The 19,109-nt window shown below is 46.7% G+C and overlaps 1 protein-coding gene across 2 annotated transcripts; it reads right to left on the reverse strand.

Annotated features, from left to right (window-relative positions):
* Positions 1-3,209: 3,209 nt before the first annotated feature.
* On the reverse strand, positions 3,210-12,768 carry syndig1l (synapse differentiation inducing 1-like). 2 transcript variants are annotated; one of them, XM_060052219.1, is made up of 4 exons: positions 12,305-12,768; positions 10,657-11,231; positions 5,714-5,851; positions 3,210-4,446 (listed from the first exon to the last, which is right to left on the reverse strand). In XM_060052219.1, the coding sequence occupies exons 2-4, from the start codon at positions 11,170-11,172 to the stop codon at positions 4,288-4,290; spliced, it is 813 nt and encodes a 270-aa protein (XP_059908202.1). In that variant the 5' UTR covers positions 11,173-11,231; positions 12,305-12,768; the 3' UTR covers positions 3,210-4,287. The 2 variants fall into 2 exon arrangements, with proteins under 2 accessions (XP_059908202.1, XP_059908201.1); XM_060052218.1 differs by having other exon boundaries at positions 12,317-12,764.
* Positions 12,769-19,109: the final 6,341 nt, after the last annotated feature.

Genomic DNA, 19,109 nt, shown 5'->3' on the forward strand with positions numbered 1-19,109 from the left:
GTCAGAGATAGACAGCAGCTAGCTTGTTGCCCGCCAGAGATAAGTGGAGGCCCAAAGACGTGTCGGGATGTGGTTATCGGGGCCAGTGTGTTTGTTGGCAAATGCCGTCACAGGTGGGAGAGAAAGGAGAGATAGAGAGAGAGACAGGATGCTGTGGACACAGGTGCGAGGGCAGATAGTGGTTTCATTGTGTATGTGGGTGGGTGTAAGAACTGAATATACAGGTGTCTGTGTCTGATAATTTATAATCAAGCCTTTTCTGACCTATATTACATCCTACATTGCAGGGACTCTTCCAATAAAGTCACCCATGAACCCTCATCAATTCATTGCCTACACATGATGGATGGATTACCATTATGTTCCCTCATCATTTCATTGACTGATGATGGATGAATTATCCTTATGTTCATTCTAAGCAGGGGGTCGATCGATGTCGCGCTCGTTGACGTCAATATCGTTCTTGCTACTTTGGAACCAAATGAGCTGTGGTCTTTCAGATGTATGCAGCAGTTGTGGGATTGATTTTTTAGTCATCTTTTAGTCATCTTTCTTTGAAATGGGCTTTTTTCGAGATGAGCCATTCAATAATCCACGGTATAAATGTACACAGGCTGCACTGTCAAGAGGCTTCTATGGGTGCCTGGAAGCATATGGATTGTGTTTTACCATATGGATGCAAGTCCCACTGACCGCAAACACGGAAATCCACAACTCCTGTTGCTTTTATTCAATACACCGTTCTATTACGGGTACACAGACATACATTTTTTAAGAGTACATGAGTGTTCATTAACGTTGAAGACTTGCGCAATGCATTATACATTTTCCGTCTATATTTAGAACGCACGCTTATTGCTTTGTATTTAAGGAATGCCATCATTTGTAGGCGATAATGATGAAGGTGTGGATAGTGCTATTCTCTCGATTGGGTAATTGATGCTGATTAATGCATTCAGGTGAATTATTATTCATGGATTGGGTTTTATGAACACAAAGCTGGAGAAACCCCCCTACAAAATCATGGTTGAACGCCTATCGTCACAATGGTACCTTATGTTGACATTGAGATAGAGAGCTACATATTTTATAGCTTGGGTGGGATGATTTAGTATCCCAGGATTTATGAAATATACATTCAGATCCCTCACAGCTTAAGAAATGCTCTATTGAGAAGCTTCGAACTGCATTCTTTAAAACCTAAACTTTTGTTTTGCCACTTTTATAAGCAAGCTGTATTTGTATAACCTATCGCTTGAAGAGCGATAGCTTTGTGTCTATTTTGTCTGTGGTGTCTATGTTGGTGATTTGAATTAATGATGACAACTGTCTCAGGGAATTACATTTTCCTATTCCCTTCCCCCTATCATTACCCTTTTGCTGAGGTATTCACACATCATTATGGAATAAATACTATTTATTCATGGGTAAATTGGGTTTCCTTTGAATTTCCCCAAATACCAAGCGGGTGTGAGCCGGGCCGGGGAAAGTGCTGAGGGGAGAGTATTTCCCGCACACGATGTTTGCATGCCGCTGTTGTCCGTGCCGGGGCACAGATGACAGGTATTTCATCAAAGCAATGATAAGAACGTGGAAATGCCTCGCAGTGGCGCGGACAGCCAAGTGCATCATGCTTCTTATTAATGTAGCGCTCAGCTCTAATGTCTTTTTGTCTCTCCGCTGCCTTTCGCACATGCTATCCTGCCCTTTGTTTGAGACCATTCATCTTTGTTCTCCCCTCTAGAACCCGTTTTCACTTCAGTCTCGGGCGCAGGGGAAACGATCCCTCACTCGGATTGGTATTAGCTCAAACTCACAGACTAGCAAGTGACATTCAATTTTTTTGCTTTTGGATATGAGGCTCATTACAGGTTTCTAAAACCCAGTTAGGGAAGGCTACCGAGACACGCATTCACACACACACGCACACATGCACTCACTCACACACGCACACATGCACGCACTCACACACGCACATAGCACGCACTCACACACGCACATAGCACGCACATACATACACGCACCTAGGCCTATATATTTTTTATTCACGTGGGGGTGGTGATGACTAATACATTTTGCTTTTGCCAGTCCGAGCTTTGGTAAGCGGCGCGGCGTGGGTGTAAATTCACATCTACTGAGGGAGTGAAAACACAAGCAGCAGCAGCAGCAGCACTGCCTCTCAGCGCGGGCCCACTTCAACACGCACACGCCATGGGGCTCCCATTGACAAGAGCAGCACTTTGGCCCCTCGTCGGCCCTCGTAGGCCCCAGCCAAACTGTTTGTCCATGCACTGGAGACTCAGGGTTTCATACAGGGGAGACTCAGGGGAGGTGGTGGGGGGGGTTGGTGATGGTTGGGGGGTTGGAGTTTCGAAGCTACAGCATAAGAGACGCCAGGACAAACACAGAAGACGTGTGGTCTGTGCTCTCCTTGGGAGGGCAGCTCCCCCAACACCCTGCCCTGTTCAGAGTCTGAGGCGGTGAACCAATTTGTTTTGTGTTGGGACACTCTTCGGACACTCTTCGGACACTCTTCGGAAATCGGAGCTTGGTCACGGGCACTTCTTAATGTATTTCCTTGACGTCCCGGAGCCACGGCAGGTAAAGTCACCTGGAGGGCTGGGCTCTGAGTGATGCCCAGCCAGAGGCAGACCAAACCGTGCCAGCTCCGCAGTCCCTCGCCCACACCCCCCACCCCCCCAACACCGCTGCAGAGGGCGTCGATATAACTCATCCCGGCCTAACAATACATTCTGACAGCCCCGTATAAGCACACAATCAATGATCCCTCTCTCTCTCTCTCCCTCGCTCCCCCTCTCTCTCTCTCTCTCTCTCAACACTCCTCACTTTTCAAAGGGGTAATGAACAAAGAAAGAGTGAAAGAGGGAGAGAGAGATGGGAGAGGAAACCAGACCATCATGCCAAACGCATTTATTGACGAGATTTACCCGCTGCACAATAAACATCAAATGAGCACTGTGATCACCGCTCATCACTTTTGTGTACGCCTCCTGGATTGCTTTTGTTTGCCACCCCCTCTCCCCCACCCTCCACCCCCCCCCCCCCCCCCCCCCCCCCCCAATCCCCCCTCGCCCTCTCTTCCTCCAGCAGCCTCCGCTGTTAAGCCCTTTGTCCTCTTTGTTAATGGACTGTAATTACATGTGATGAATATTTCTCCAATATACGTTTACACCACAACTTGACTGGGACTTTTTCAAGGTTGTTTTTAATTGAAACGTTTAACGTCGGTTACTGTGGGGTACTGGAACACGGGGGTTGTGTGGGGATGGGGGGGGGGGGGGGGCGGGGGGTTACACAATAGGGCTCGGTGCTGCATTGAGCTAGGAGCTGATAAGTGGTCTGTTTATAGTTTTCACTGTGTGGTACAAGCGGCTGTAAGTACATGGTACAGACTTTGCACAAAAGTAGTCTCTCCGGTGCGATAGTGTTTTTTTTCCAGTCCGTCGGCGCTCTTCATCTTTCATAATGGAATGCCGGGGCGGTATAATGGGAGTCCTTGGAATAAGAATAAAAAGTAGTATCCAGACCGATGGGGATGAGCTCCGAACGATATTCCGTCCACACAAGAGTCTGTCTCTGTCCTCGTTGGATCTCTTCCGCCCGCGTCCGGGGCTGCTCCGACAGCCAGACGCATGTCCTGCATGTCCTTCATGTCCTACCTGTCCCCTGTCCTGGACAGATAGGACAGGTATAGGACATGAGGTTGGGCAGCGTCAAGTGCAGGAGAGGGATGACACATCCCTCGTTTGACCTCTCTCTCTCTCTCCTCTCCTCTCTCTCTCTCTCTCTCTCTCTCTCTCTCTCTCTCTCTCTCTCTCTCTCTCTCTCTCTCTCTCTCTCTCTCTCTCTCTCTCTCTCTCTCTCTCTCTGTGTGTGTGTTTATTCCTGGTTGTTCTTCCTTCCTCTCTGACGCCTTGCTCTGTTTCTCTCCCTCACTCACTTCCTGTCTATATATCGCTTGCACTTTCTCTGTTTTTTCTCTCTCTGCCTTCCACTCTCTGCCTATTGTTATCTCTCGCCTACTCTTCCTGTCTGTTCTCCTTTCTCGTCCACTCTCTCTCCTCCACACTAACACCTGCGTCCACAGAATAATCTCCCTCTCTCCCTCGCCCTCTGTCTCTCACCCCCTCTCTCTCTCTCCCTCGCTCTGTCTGTCTGTCTGTCTGTCTATGTTTTTTGTGTCTTCCTCCCACTCACTCTCTCTCTCTCGCTCTATGTCTCTGTCTCTCTGTCTTCTGCTGGTGAGCCCCCCCCCCCCCCATGCCGCTATACGTGTCCAGGCTTGGACAGGTAAGCCATGAGGGCCACCACCACCGCCACGTAGACCCCCGCTCCCACGGTGATGGAGAGGGCCGCCAGGAACAGGGCTCGCCTGGAGTTCACGCCCGCCCGGGAGAAATCCCCTTTAGCAATGGCCTTTCCACTCTGTATGTAGAACACGCACACATGGACACACACACACACACACACACACACACACACACACACACACACACACACACACACACACACACACACACACACACACACACACACACACGGACATACAAACATGCAAATAAGAAGAGAGATGGTTTTGAGCCAGTATTACTCACAGCACCAAAAGACTGAGTAGGTGTAAAGCTTCAGTTAAAAGAGGAAAAAAACAGAGAAAGGCTGCTGGGGAGCTATTAGTTGCCATGGCAATTAGGTCATTATCCCTTGACAGTGACGAATGGGATGTTTGGGTGTTTTGTTGTACTCAAGAGAAAAAAGAAAAGGAGAATATCATTGCTGTTTAATCTATTTATCCCTCTGACACATTTTTTATAGTCTCTTCCGGGGTAATTGTTTCTGCAATTAGTTGAGGAGATGGTGCATCTCCTCTGAGATAAATTGGTTGGGATTATTCTTTAAAGGTTGCAGGTTGTTGCTTTTTCTGCCAATGCAAGGCTGGAGTCCTAATTATATCAAAGTCATTAGATTTGCTTCGTGGACATGACAAATGTCAAGAAAAGTCCATGCAGAGCTGGGTGGAACCAATATTATGATAATTTTGTTCAAACAATGTTTCTAATCCTGCCAATTATTGCATATATTTAAGGGAAACACAAAACATCTTCATATTTCTCATCACCTGAATTTATTAATAATTTACAGATAAAAGGATGTTGATATACAGTTCTTCTTGAATGATAAATTGTTGAAATCTACTTCAATGGAAATAGTTTTTGAATGGCTTGTTATATCCTTTCATATCAATGCACTTGAACTTTGCTTCTGATTAACACAGATCATTTATTCATGAAGAAATTATCCTGCAACTCTGTTATTTAGCGAAGGAAATAGGGTATATATATATATATATTCATATATATATATATATATATTTATATATTCATGTGTTTCATAGCTATGAGGATTAACACCTTGACACCATGAAGACGCTATTCCACATAATCAAATACCAACAGGTCATCACAAGGTTAAACTGACTAAATTCCACTTTTGGTATATCTAGGCTCATCTCATATTAACAGATATTTAATCAAGGTCTCCCCCAGCTCTCAGTCAAGGCAAACCATTTAATATTATCATTATCATATTATCATCATTCATTAATTCAATGACTCGAGTCATTCCCATGCGAACCCCAATGACGCCACATCCTGTATGTGTATGGATGGACGCTGGGGCCAGGCACACTCTGTACCTTGTGCGAGTAGTAGAACGCCACAATGCCCAGTGGCCAGAAGCAGCAGAGCATGGAGAAGATAGCCAGACCCAGGTGGTCCCTGGGGGGTTGCATTAGGAAGTTGTCCTCGCTGTCACTGTCGCTGGAGCTGTCGCTCTGGGGGAGGCAGGGAAAGGCAGCGGAGAGTGAGAGAGATGGCAGACGGTGGTGTTCTCAGCATGTCGCAGTTAGTATTTGCATATACCGATCATAGATCTGTGAGGAGAACTTGTACGTCATGTAGATATACATATCTCTATTTATATTTATATAGATATAGATATATATAGCTATATATATGTAAATGTTTATGCATATAGCTCTATCTTAATCTATATCGATGTATCTCCATCTCTATCTATATAGAGATAAAGATACATCGATATAGATATATATACATATAGATATGGATTTCAATATATACATATATTGCCCTGATTACAGTACAACGATCACTGGATATGATGGCTTCTCCATCTTTAAGGCATTCAGGTCTCTACTGGGACGTCCCTGCATCCCCATTGAATGTTTGGTGCGCTCATGATTGGTGACAAACACACCTATTCCCACACACAAAAACACCCACGCATGCACACACACACACACACACACACACACACACACACACACACGCACAAAATCACACACACACATACGCACACGCAAACACGCACATACACACACATCCCATAAAGCAGCCAGGCCCAGTTTCCCCCGTTCCTCCAACCACACCGGGACATGATGTACTCAGCCGACCAGAGAGGATTTCCTCACTCTGTCGACACCCGAGAGAGAGAGAGAGAGAGAGAGAGAGAGAGAGAGAGAGAGAGAGAGAGAGAGAGAGAGAGAGAGAGAGAGAGAGAGAGAGAGAGAGAGAGAGAGAGAGAGAGAGAGAGAGAGAGAGAGAGAGAGAGAGAGAGAGAGAGATTAGCAGATTGTTCCGTCATCGCTAGGTGACAGGAGTGGGGGGGCGAGGGACGCATCATGAATGTGCTGAATTGCCTCGGGAACCCAGGCCCTGCGCCCCCCACACTCCTCGTCAACCCTGGTAACTGGAGGGGGGGGGGGGGGGGGGGGGGCGCGCGGTGCCTCCTAGATGCTGAACTGAGATAGCAGAGATGCTGGGCTAATGAAGGCCATTTAAAAGCCTTGCTTGCTTAATGCTGCATGTCTGCCGTGGGAGGCTGCAACACGGAGGAGACAGCCTCTTAAAGAGGAGACGGGCCAGGCGTGTCCAGAAGAGGTGCTGGTTTGAATAAACATGGCCTCCCCACACGCACGGACACAGACACGCACACACACCTGCACTTACACACACTCAGAGGGACCCCTGATAGAATATGATTCGTGAGAGTAAGAGAGTAACACTAAATCGAACTTTGTTGTTTGTTTACATTATATTGCAATCAGAGTCAATTAATCGAATCCAAACAGGCTGGAGACGATGGAGGATTAATGCCAACATTAATTTGTGTTATCCTTTAAATCCAGTCAAGTCTGTAAATTCATCCAATGCATAACTTACATAACACTTACATGACATGACATTTTAGTACGATCTACCTTTAAGAATTTATTTTTACTTTTCCTCAACCAATCCCACCCTTTTGGCACGATTTGGCAATATCTTTGTAATGAAAACCATTTTAATGATAACCTTGACTCTAATAGTGATTATGGGCTGATTGGATTGGATTGTGGCTCCGCTGGGGCATAATCTGGTTCGGGAACACCTGGAGTCCTTCCTTGCCTGACTCACCCAAACAGCAGCTGTCACCAGCTCCGCAAAACCTGGCTCTGCCTGAATGAGCCAGTCCAGTCACGGACTGGACTGCAGTGTGCTTCTCTCCCTTCATTCCATCGTATGATTTAGTACACGGCGGGCCCACTGACTACCCTGAGGGCAATGCTTCCAGGGTAGTCCCAGTCGGACGGTGTGCGTGTGTGCGTGCCTGCTTGCACGTGCGTGAGTGCGTTTTTGTGCGTGTGTGTGTGGGGGCAGAGAGGTAAGGGGATAGTAAAACTAATGAGATCCACCAGCTAACATCACCTTGTTAGGGTCAACGGGCGACGGCAAAACCAAAGCTCAAGGGAGTGCGCAATCCACGATGACAGGCAGCATTATTCAAGACATCTACTGCCACTGGAATCATGCTGGAACGGTATCTCCTCTACGGACTCATTACCCACAATCCCCCTGTGTTCTGTCACTGCCACTCAACTGTGTGTGCAAGGCACACTGTGACAGTGCGAGAAGCAAACATAGGAACAACAGCAACAAAATCTGCCAAAGCCTGTATCCTTAGACTTAGACTAGAAAATGTGACTTTCGCTTTCTCTTCCTCTCCATCTGTCTTTCTTTCTCTCTTTTAAAATGTAGCTGTTGGCAATACATCCTGACAGTAGCAGCTTAAACCTCATCTAAATCGGGCCTGCAGCGATACAAAAGTGTATTCAGTGTTTGTGTGCTTAGGTTAGTGATTCCTTTTTTTTCTGTGTTTGTGTTTTATAACCGTAGCCCAGAGACACAGGCAGAAAAAGTTTCCAAGTTCAGACCTGAAACTTGAGTTTAGGTTGCGATCACCAGTTTTTTGGTGGAAACTTTAAATTCCTGACTAGCCTGCTCAAAGAGTCCCTGCTTAATATTCAGGTGGGGGAAGGCATTCGTTATGGCATTAATGGCAGTCAGTGCTGCGTCTCCATCTATCTGCCTTCAACCAAAGTGACAGGAGCTGGAGCGATTGTCAAGGCCAGTTAAGGAGCTTGGCTTTTTCTGTTGCCAACTTGGAGTGCGGGGTGTTTCACAAGTCTCACTGCATGAAATTAGATTTGCGCCACTTCTTTAAAGGTTTTCTTGGCTGCCACAGTTTTCTTTCCTTTATATCAGGTCGTCAACACGCTCTTAAGCCTAACTGTATTCATCCCGGCGGATAGAATAAATCCCGATACAATCAGGCGTTGGGTTTTTATTTTAAAATGATTGCAATCAACCTGAAGTGACTGAGAAATAATGGACCATTCAGGGGAGGCAAACGTGAATCATTCTCCCCATCTTTAAGACGAACCAGTCAATGAAATGAGGAGCGGCGCTGAGAAGAGTGGCTCATATTCTGTTTGAAAATGTCGCCAACGCTAATGAAGCATTGCTGTGGAATGAGAACGCTTCAGTGTTTTAATTGCCTTCTCAGTATTATGCGAGTGGCTCTTTACAGGCCCCCTTCACACATGTTTTGAACCCTAAAATCTTGCATGAGAATCGTTTAACATGGCTTTGCCTCTGAAATGTTTTCTATGAAGATGGCTTGGCTGCATGGCCTATATCCTCCTTAAGAAGGCCACGATGATTAGACCATGAATAAACAAGTTGCGTTCCAACGCGACCCGCCCACCTCTTCTCCTCTTGAGCTATATCGTTTGCATAGTAAGTAAATCATATGCAGATTGGGCCATGCATGGTTCATCCTATTTGTAACATCAACAAATGATGCTCCTAGATGCAAATGGTGCTGTTGCATGCAGGCGTCACATCAACTCAGAGAGTAAGCATGTGTTAAGGCACTGAACACAGTGTTCACTGAAAGAAGGTGCAAATGGGAGTGAGGTTCAATATATAACCTTGAGAGTGTTAGCTTAGTGCTATTTAAAAAAAGAACAGGCTTGGAAAAACTGAAATAACCCTGATATCTTTACAACTACACTCCTGTTGAATATCTTGTCAGGAAAATTGATCACAAAAATATGTGAATTAACGTCTCATAATCAGTGAACAAATGGAAAGACTAAGAAATGCAGAGGTGTGGTCATAAATCCTGCCTTGGCCACCTGGTCCTGAGGGAATCTAGACTCCATCCATTCGACGGGCTTCAAGGAGTAGAAGGATATTGACACAATGGAATGACTGAATCGCATGGAACATTATTTTCTGATGCTAAATAGGATACAGCGAGATATCTGCAAATTGGCATTTGGCTGTATTACCCAGATCAGACGAGTTGCGTAATTTTTGACCGTTTGCTGGGTTAGTATTTGATTTCAGACAATCAAGCGCCATTGCAGAGAAATCTCGGGGTGTCCCTTTAATGCACACCTTGATGACCCTCAACAACATAACTCGAAGAAGTGCAGCTTTCTGTTGGACACTTGATGATGTATTAAGCTTATGGTGATATTATGATGTATTAAGCTTGCTGATATCGATAGATGATATCTATATCTGTGTCTGTGAAGCTCCAAAGTTTTTCATGGAGATACGCCCACTGCGTGCTCCACTCAATTCCTAAATCGTTAACAAGGTTGGGTGGGCAGCAATTCAATGTGATTGTTTATTGTCTGACTGGTGTCACAACAATGTGAAAGGAGACAATATCCCGTTATGATGCAGAGCTCTGCTGTCTAATTAGTAATCATGGCTATAAATATGCCTGAACATTGTTCTTCGCAACATAAAGTTTGAATACATCAGAGAGAATTTTATTCGGGAATCTTTGATTAAAGTGTATTATAGCTTAAATTACCATACCACCGCAGTGTAATTAATCTTAGCACGGCTATTAAGCTCTTCGGTAGAGATTTTGAATTTACAAGCAGAGGCGGTGCTGTACATATCAATATGCTCTCATCTCCGTATAAATATTGATTAAAAATGCTAAATACCCTCGCCCCGTCTAAGAGTAGAGGATCTGGGGGTAAAGGACAGTGTAGAGCCCCCCCACGGACAGATACTGGGTTTGATCCTCAAGGTCTGAAAACACACCTGACGGCCCCCTTGAGCAAGAGGCCGAACCCCAACCTGCTCCAACCTGTAGTTCAGACGCCACTGTGAGTGGCTTTGGGTTACACTGACTGCTAAATCCCTATTCCGCAGCCTTTGTTGTCGTTGGTTTAAAAGCCCCCAGTAAAAGCAGGGTTCCCGGGGCCCTCACCTCGTACTCATGGGCGGGTTCCTCCTCCACGTCGTAGCAGACCGTCTGGATCTTCACCTCCTTCTCGGCGCCACTGCCGTCCTCCGCGGGTTCCTCCATCTCCTCCTCCTCCTCCTCCTCCTCTTCCTCATCCTCCCCCGCCGTGGACCCCCCGTCGGTGAGGGCCCGGCCCTTGCCCTCCGTGAAGGTGGTCTCCAAGCTCTCGCTGCGGCCTGAGTCCTTGCTGTGCAGGCTGACGTTGTCGGTGTACAGGATGAAGCCCGCTGGCCGGTAGAAGGCCTCCACGGCCAGGTGCAGCGACGTGGCGTCCAGGAACTCCTGGCTCTTAGTTGGGGCCGGCCGGCTGTGGGGGCCGGCGTACAGGTAGCCAATCAGGTCTCCTTGCCGGTGGTACTGCTGCTGCTGCTGCTGCTGCTGCTGCTGCTGCTGAAGCTGGTGGTAGTTGCCGTGGTGAACCACATGTCTGCTGGAGGTCTTGTCCAGCAAGGGGTTCTGGAGCTCAGCCAGGCTCTCCATGATGGTGGGGGGGCCAGAGGGCAAGCGGCTGCTGGGTTAAATATCCAGGAGGCTGGGACCTGGAACAGAAAGAAGCCATGACCTTTCCGAGCCTCGTAGCGATAGCTCACCGATGCCCCCAACACATTAGTTAGGGGAGGACATCGAGAATATACTGCAGGGGGAGCCGCTGCAGTACCTACTCTGGTTCAGGATGAGCTTAATCAGGAGAAATTACACAGAATGAGTCCAATGGTACCCAACATGGAAGTAGCGATTGTTAAGCAGTGGTGCATGAGACAGGCTGAGCCCTCACGTCGCCATATGCCCTATGTTTATATATTGCCGCTTACATAACTGGATTTGTAACACCACAAGCTCGACCCTATCCGCATTAACTTATAGAGTGCGTGTGTGTGTGTGTGTGTGTGTGTGTTTGTGTGTGTGTGTGTGTGTGTGTGTGTGTGTGTGTGTGTGTGTGTGTGTGTGTGTGTGTGTGTGTGTGTGTGTGTGTGTGTGTGTGTGTGTGTGTGTGTGTGTGTGTGTGTGTGTTTGCTTGTGTGATTAGAGGTGTTATGGAAAGCAGCTTAAAAGCATCAACATGCAAATAATAACGTGTAGGGAAAAAGCCCATCCAGACCCTATATAGACACCATTTGCAAAGGCTCAATTCCACTGCCTTTATAATAACAGAGCACTCTCGTCCATTCTGACAACGTGACGAGATGCTGACAGGTTCAACACAGCGCTGTCTCCGATTCTTTTTCATCTCCTGGCCTACAATTTCTAGTATTGCTTTGTTTCTTTTTTTTTGTTGCTTTCGTACTCCACTTTTGAGATAAAACCGAAGTACAAACGCAACACACGCATGTTCACAACAGATCCAGCAGGGACCAACACGGCAAGCCATTGCTGAATTAGTTTGGACTATCAACAGCCATACACGCCCTCAATAGTTTCTCTCTCTCTCTCTTTCCATGACATTTTATAATTGAATGATTTGATGATGATTTTATTATGTTTTAAGTTAGTCTTTATTGCTAGTCGCACTCTTGGAATTAATCGGTAATAAACATCGTGCGCTCCTACCAGTCAGGAACAACACCAAATGTCTAAAATATATCCAGAATGGTCAGCATATTACAGTTGTTACCTTGGCTCATACCTGTTGTATAAGAATCTGCGGCGGACGTCTTCATTCCTCAATCCTCATCCTTCGAGGCTCGCGTCAAATCGATGGATGAGCACCAATGTCCAAATTCAGAATTGGTAAAAAAAAAAAAAAAAGATCACCGAACAATAGCGACCAATTTTGGAAAGTAGTTTTCTGTATGTCGATATGCATAGTCTCGGACGCCGAACTCGGCAGCGTGTGCCTGGGAGGACCAGGACGGCTAGACTAGACGGAGAGGTAGGTATTTGCGCTCAACATCACGATGAGCGCAGCCTCCCCACAACTCCGCCAGCGACTCTGCCAACTGATTGGCTGCAGGAATCCGCTTGAACGGCCGTTGCGGACATTGATGTCACAATGTTTCTATGCTGTTCAACATTTTCAAATTCGATCTTCCTTTCAGACAGCGTGACATGGATAAATTGCTCACGAACTAAGTATAGGTTAACTTGAGTCCTTTAAAATCGAGAGATTGCATTCTTTGAGAAAAACAACAACAGCAGGTGATTCACGGCCGTGTTTCATCATTGTTATTGTCTACTACTATGCCAGTACAATTGTGGGCTATAGATGGCAGCAACTTGAATCATCTACCAAGCAAACAATAACTCTTCCCTGGCGATTCCCACCAGGGAACACGTCCTGAATAAACCACTATTAAATTCAATCTGCATTTACATTTGATGAATATTTCATATCACAGGATATGCATTTATCATGAGTACGTCAATTTAGTTGTCCCCTTCAACCGTCCTGGCCTGTGGCTTAAAATGGATCACATTCTAACAATTTATTAAAAGTTATCTACATATCATGCATATGGATGAACTTTTGATGCATACACAGGAAAGCACACACACACACACACACACACACACACACACACACACACACACACACACACACACACACACACACACACACACACACACACACACACACACACACACACAACCACTCACCCAAACACACACACACACACCAACAAGTATCTTACTTTATTCAACTGCCCTGGGAGATGATAACGATTTACCCCAGCCTGATTTACAGAGTTGTATGTGGCTTGTGGTTCATGGAGCCCTAAACAGCCATCGAACCACTGGACGCGGTTCCCATTCACAGGGGAGATTCATGCCGTATTCTGCACAATTGATCCATGAAAGTATCCACGGCCTTAGTAATGTGCTTGGCCGCTGCTCATTCCTTCCTTGCGTCAACGGGAGGGGGACACTTGGCGCCGGCCATGAGAGCAAGCGCTGACGGTTGAAGCCGTCTCCTGCCTTCATACGGCGGCGTGGGGAAAATGGCCGACGCTCCCAGAGCCACCTTGTGTTCAAAGGGAAAGGTACTGTGCAACGTGGCGGGAAGAGACGTCCCTTTGATAGACAGCGCTCCCTCAGGAGGAAGCAAATGCATAAAGTGCTTTGGGAGAGAAGTGGGGGACGGGGGGGCTCCAAGAGTTGAACAACACCTTTTATAATCCACTCCCTTCCTCGCCTGCAACACAATCATTTCCTCTTTTCCGAGCCTCTCACACCTTCCCCTCCCATTAGCATTTGCAGAAACCCAATTGAAAACGCTGTCCCATGGCACAACATTACTGCCAAGACAACGTGGAGCCGCTTGGAATTGTTTAAGAAAGAGCGATGGTCACATGATGTGCTTTTTTAATCTCAGCGCCGCTTTAGGGCGAAGTCGATGATTCTACTTGGACCGGGTCCTGCTGCCAGCTTCCTGGCCGAACCACCGTGACTATTAATGGCCCACACTGTGAACTATTCTTCTGCTCCATTTTCCACTCCTCCTCTCTATATTTAGGCTCCAAGTGCCTACTGTACACAGTAGATGAAAAGGAAATGGCGTGTGGTTCACAGTCTGGTGATCCTAACAAGGACAAAGACATTGATGGGGAAATGCGTACGAAAGGGTAATTTTTAACGTTTGCTAATGTTCGGTCCTGGTTGACTTTGTCTCAGAGTGAGTGGGAAAACCTCCGGTCTTTGCATGTTCCTCCTGCTGCGGTTATCTTGCATAACGACTTTTCAGAACCTCTCCCTCAGCCAATGCTGACCACGTGAACTTGGAAACGGTCCCTGGGGCCCATTAACCCAGCCTTAATCATTTAAACACTTTTTGAGAATTAATCGTCCTAATCCGATTTGCAGGGAACGTATCAAACCACTTAATTTGATCTGAGCTAGCCGGCTTTTGTCAATAAAGGAAGGGATTTAACTGGCTGTTCCCAAAGGGATCATTCAACGCTCATCCTATTTGATTAAACACTGAAACCAAGTGTATGCTATGCTAACGTCTCCGACCACCTACCCAGCCCCAGGGCTAAGTGGGGACACAATAACACTGAGGCAATATCTAAATCCTATCTGGTGGGAATCTACGTCGTCACCCTCTCAGTTCGTTATCTAGCCCATGCTCATCTAAGAATAGCACCAGTTCAATCCAAATGATTGGGAGGGACCTTTCCACCCCCGGGTTTAAGTAGGACATCAGCAAGCTTTCCACAGCACAGCACCCATAAAAATAATCACCATTTTTGACATACCGGCAGCCAGGTGTATTTGTGAAATATATCTCTAGATGAAATGTTGTGGCTGCTGTTGTTTGCTGCAGACATCAGTGGTGCAACCTTCCTGGGGCTCCCATCAGGTGCGATGCGAGGCTGGGTTTGTTGAAAGGCTACGGAGGAATAGGGATGACGGTTTTGAACTTCCTTTTCCAGGCAGACAGGCAGGCCTGTTGCCTGTCCCAAGCTGAGCCCCTCTGGCTGGGCCAGTAACAGCTGTGCATCCCCTCTGATCCACTGGTTTTAAAATGAGACATTTGCATGCAGGTATGGTTGGAGCAAAGGGAGGGAGGTGGAGTAAAGGGAGGCAGTCGGGGTATTAAATTGAGTGATGGAGGAGGAGGAATCCAACCCAGACACCTCAGAGTGTGAAATCGCTTCTCTTAAACGGTGACAATTTCGTCACATGCAAGCAAATTAAACCACGAGGCTTGAAGGCTCACCATAAGTTGGATTTATATGCTTTGCATTTAATTCATTTGAAACACATCACTATTATTATAAAGAATTAACTTCAGTTATTTGTATCGGCTCAAGGACATTCAAAGACATTGATTTATAGCTTTCTTTCTTCCAAAGCAAATAAAACAAGTGTGACTCCTTGGCTGATCTGCCGCTTAAACATAACAGCCAGAGGATGGTAACATTATTAGATGCAATTTCATTATTGTCTTTAAAAGTTGCCCGCCGTGTTAGTTTTCAAGGTCCTCATAAATGTTTTAACCTAATTATGTTTAAACGAACCAAGGTTCTGGAAGCCCGCCCAAGTGGTCATGGGGGCGGTGCCAAGGCAATGGAAAAGTGCAGAGTCCAGCAGGATTGCTGGGAACTTGTGGCAATGTGATTATCTTCTCCACAAACTGATCGGATCCGTCTCATTAGATCAGCTCACTCCCGAGTGAAAATAGACAGATTCTTCCTGTCCCAAAACACTTATATCACTTAGGGCTTATTGTCAAAAGCAAATCTTCGATGTAGCTAGGCTGACAGAGCTCCGTTGCTAAGGGTCCGCCATGGGAGCCATGCAGATATGAACGACAGCCCCCCAAAGTCAATCAAATGTCCCTCTTCCTCCAAGAGAAGCAAATGCAATAAGGATGATGGGGAGAAGGGCTGAAACTCAGCAGATCCTTGGCAGGAGTACAGTAAGCAACCGTTCCACCCCAGCGAGAGGTTCTGTTTAGATTAATGGCTTCCTCTGCGGTGAGATCTCGAAATGTTTTCCATTAATGGAGCCCCGATGATAATTTATTTGGACAGTTGCACCGTTACACTATGAATAATGAAGTGGTCGTAGGATCATTAAAGTGATGGATTCCCTTTAATGTTGTTGTCTTGTCCCACATACAGCTAAATACCATATATTATAGAGAACAACATTATGCGTAGTATCGTAACATATGGATTTGAAGAAGCATAGAAAACAAACAATAATCCCAGCGATTTTATGTTTACAACTCGTCTGTGATTTGTTCAGGATTAAAGATAAAGAGCTTGATTGGATTTCTTTAGGAACGGCATTGTCCGCATCGATTGTGTGACAGGCTAATAGCCTTCTACCACGTCATGTTTTAGGAAACCAGGCCAGCCAGGTTGGCTTTCTAACTTAATCTCCTTCCTCCATTAGTGTATAAATAGACAGCATTTAGCAAATCCCGCCATGTCAATGTGTCTCTGTTGGATGTCGCCGGGGACCTGTCTAGCATAAGTTTGATCTTCTCAGTCAAAGTAACAAGCATGAAAATACCTGCGCCAGACTCCATCATCACAAGGGTGTAAAGTCGGGGGGTTATCTGCTGCATGTATAAAAACACCATGGGTGCAACTCATAGACAGCCTGTCTGTTAGCAAGAGGATGAATTTCTCGTGGTCATGAAGCTGCAAAGAGAGGGAGAGAGAGAGAGAGAGAGAGGGGGAGAGAGAGAGAGAGAGAGAGAGAGAGAGAGAGAGAGATAGAGAGACAGTGAGAGAGAAAGTTATAAATAGGTAATCTTTTTGAAGCCACTGTGGGCAAAAGGAGGCGCTCTTTGCTTCAGTGAGTCATAGCGGGTGTCTCCTTGCATCATGTCAGCTACCTGGGTCTCTGCATCTGTCACTGTAGCACCGACGCCCACGCAGATCACACAGGCGTCGTGGGACACACACACACACACACACACACACACACACACACACACACACACACACACACACACACACACACACACACACACACACACACACACACACACACACACACACATAAGCACGCACACACACACACACCAACTTCCTCTTTCCAGGTAGCAGCTCTCATAAAAGGATTATAAACCCAAGAAAAAGTCCTTCGTAGTAGAAATACTCAAAATTCCCCTTATGGGTGCAGTTTCCGTTCGAATGCCGACCAACACATTTGTGGGCATGTAACTGACACCTCTTTACAGTGCGCAGTAAAACCGAACTCTGAACGGTGAGCCTGGTACCCCAGTTGTACCGGTAACCAAGCCCATACGTTGCATTAGACTAGGCATTATGGTTTGATATTCTGTGTACATCTCCTCCGCTGCCGTCTGCTACAGTTATTCTAATCGATACGTTCAACCAATGCGTTTCGACGTCCACCCAGCTTGTTAGCACGCCGCGGATCTGGAGCAGGGTGTGGAATTGTTCCTCCTGAGCTCACTGCGTCCGCGCCCAGCGTCGGTGGCTCCTCACAGGGCAAACAGAGGCGTTACTCCTGGACGAGGACCCATGGTGGCGGCTGCCAATCCCCCACTCCCGGCGCAGCTGTGACTAATGGAGAATTCAATCGGCTCGGGATTCTGAGAGATGGTCAATAGTTCAGGAGGAGCTGCGTGGAGAGGGTGTGCTCACACGGCAGCTCATCTCCTCTCACTACACTTCAAAAGGCCATTAATGGATCCACGGCGAAGGGTGTGTGTGTGTGTGTGTGTGTGTGTGTGTGTGTGTGTGTGTGTGTGTGTGTGTGTGTGTGTGTGTGTGTGTGTGTGTGTGTGTGTGTGTGTGTGTGTGTGTGTGTGTGTGTGTGTGTGTGCATGTGGTTGTGTGTCGTATTCTACCCCACAGTAAAAATATTAATAAATCCATACCTTCACAAGACTCGAGCTTTGTCGGTGTGCTAGGCACCATGGTACTACGCTCAACATGAAATGTTCTGTAGGCTTGGCGTGCTTAGTACGAATCGATGGCTGCTCATGTCCAATCAAACCCAAGGGAAGACCAGAGGGGGGGGCGGGGGGGGGGGGGGGGGGGGGGGGGGTTAGGGGAAATCGTCAAGGAGCCAGAGGAAGATGGATGAGGGTTGCTTCAACCGCACTCATTGGCCCTCAGCTGTTCTGAGGTGTTCTTTAAGAGCCCGGCAGAGCTCGAGGGATGCCCTATCAGCAGGATCTGCTATCTCCAGGCAGAGTTGTGCAGAGGAGCAAGAGCAGACAATTGGTGTTGTTAATTCTGTCAGAATGTGGTGTTGTGTTGATATTAATAGCACATATTTTCACGATGCATAATTCATCTCTTTTCTCCGTCACCAAATCATCGGGATGTATCTGTGGTGCCAAAGACACATCATTTCTTTACTTGTAGCGTTTATGTTGATCCATTGGTGGTGGTGGAACAGATGTAAGGCCCAGTACTGTTAATCACACTTTTCTCTGCATGTAAGATAAACGAGTCTGTGGTTATGTCGCCGCTCAATTGTCCTGTAAGTGTAGCAGTGCTTTCGGCCTCTGACAACGCTCAGCCCTGTATTATCAGAAGTAGGTACAGATTAGGAGAAATACATCATCCAACGTCTCACATCATCCACCACCGCGTTACAGACAGTAAAGTTGTGCCGCGGGCCTTTGGCGGCTGAAAGCATATACATATTTCATCGACATATCTATATTTTATTTTAAGTGCTCATTAAGGTGAGCGATGGGCTCCCATCTGGGGGGTGTCTAATCGGTTCCGGTTTTAACCTGGTATGCGGGCGTACCGCCGGTGAACTGGAGTTCTCGCTTGACACTCGCAGGGGAATATCCAATTTATGAAGACATCTTCGGCTCATCTCGCCCGGCCCATTCGCCGGCTGGAGACAGCCATCCAATAGCCCATGCATGATATCATCGTCTCCTCTCCGCCGTCTATGTTTTATGGAAAGCAGTGTGTCTTGGCTCATGTATTTCAATAATAACAATAATGTCCCCGGAAAGTCTGGGCGAT

Source organism: Gadus macrocephalus, chromosome 5, assembly GCF_031168955.1.
Source record: "Gadus macrocephalus chromosome 5, ASM3116895v1".
Taxonomy (NCBI): Eukaryota; Metazoa; Chordata; class Actinopteri; order Gadiformes; family Gadidae; genus Gadus; species Gadus macrocephalus.

Bases quoted from the DNA above. Each gene is read 5' to 3' on its own strand.
- syndig1l (XM_060052219.1), bottom strand. From the start codon at position 11,172: ATGGAGAGCCTGGCTGAGCTCCAGAACCCCTTGCTGGACAAGACCTCC. The intron at 5,852-10,656 runs GTGAGGGCCCCG...TGCCTCCCCCAG, and splicing joins AACCCGCCCATGAGTACGAG to AGCGACAGCTCCAGCGACAG. The intron at 4,447-5,713 runs GTACAGAGTGTG...TTCTACATACAG, and splicing joins CGTTCTACTACTCGCACAAG to AGTGGAAAGGCCATTGCTAA.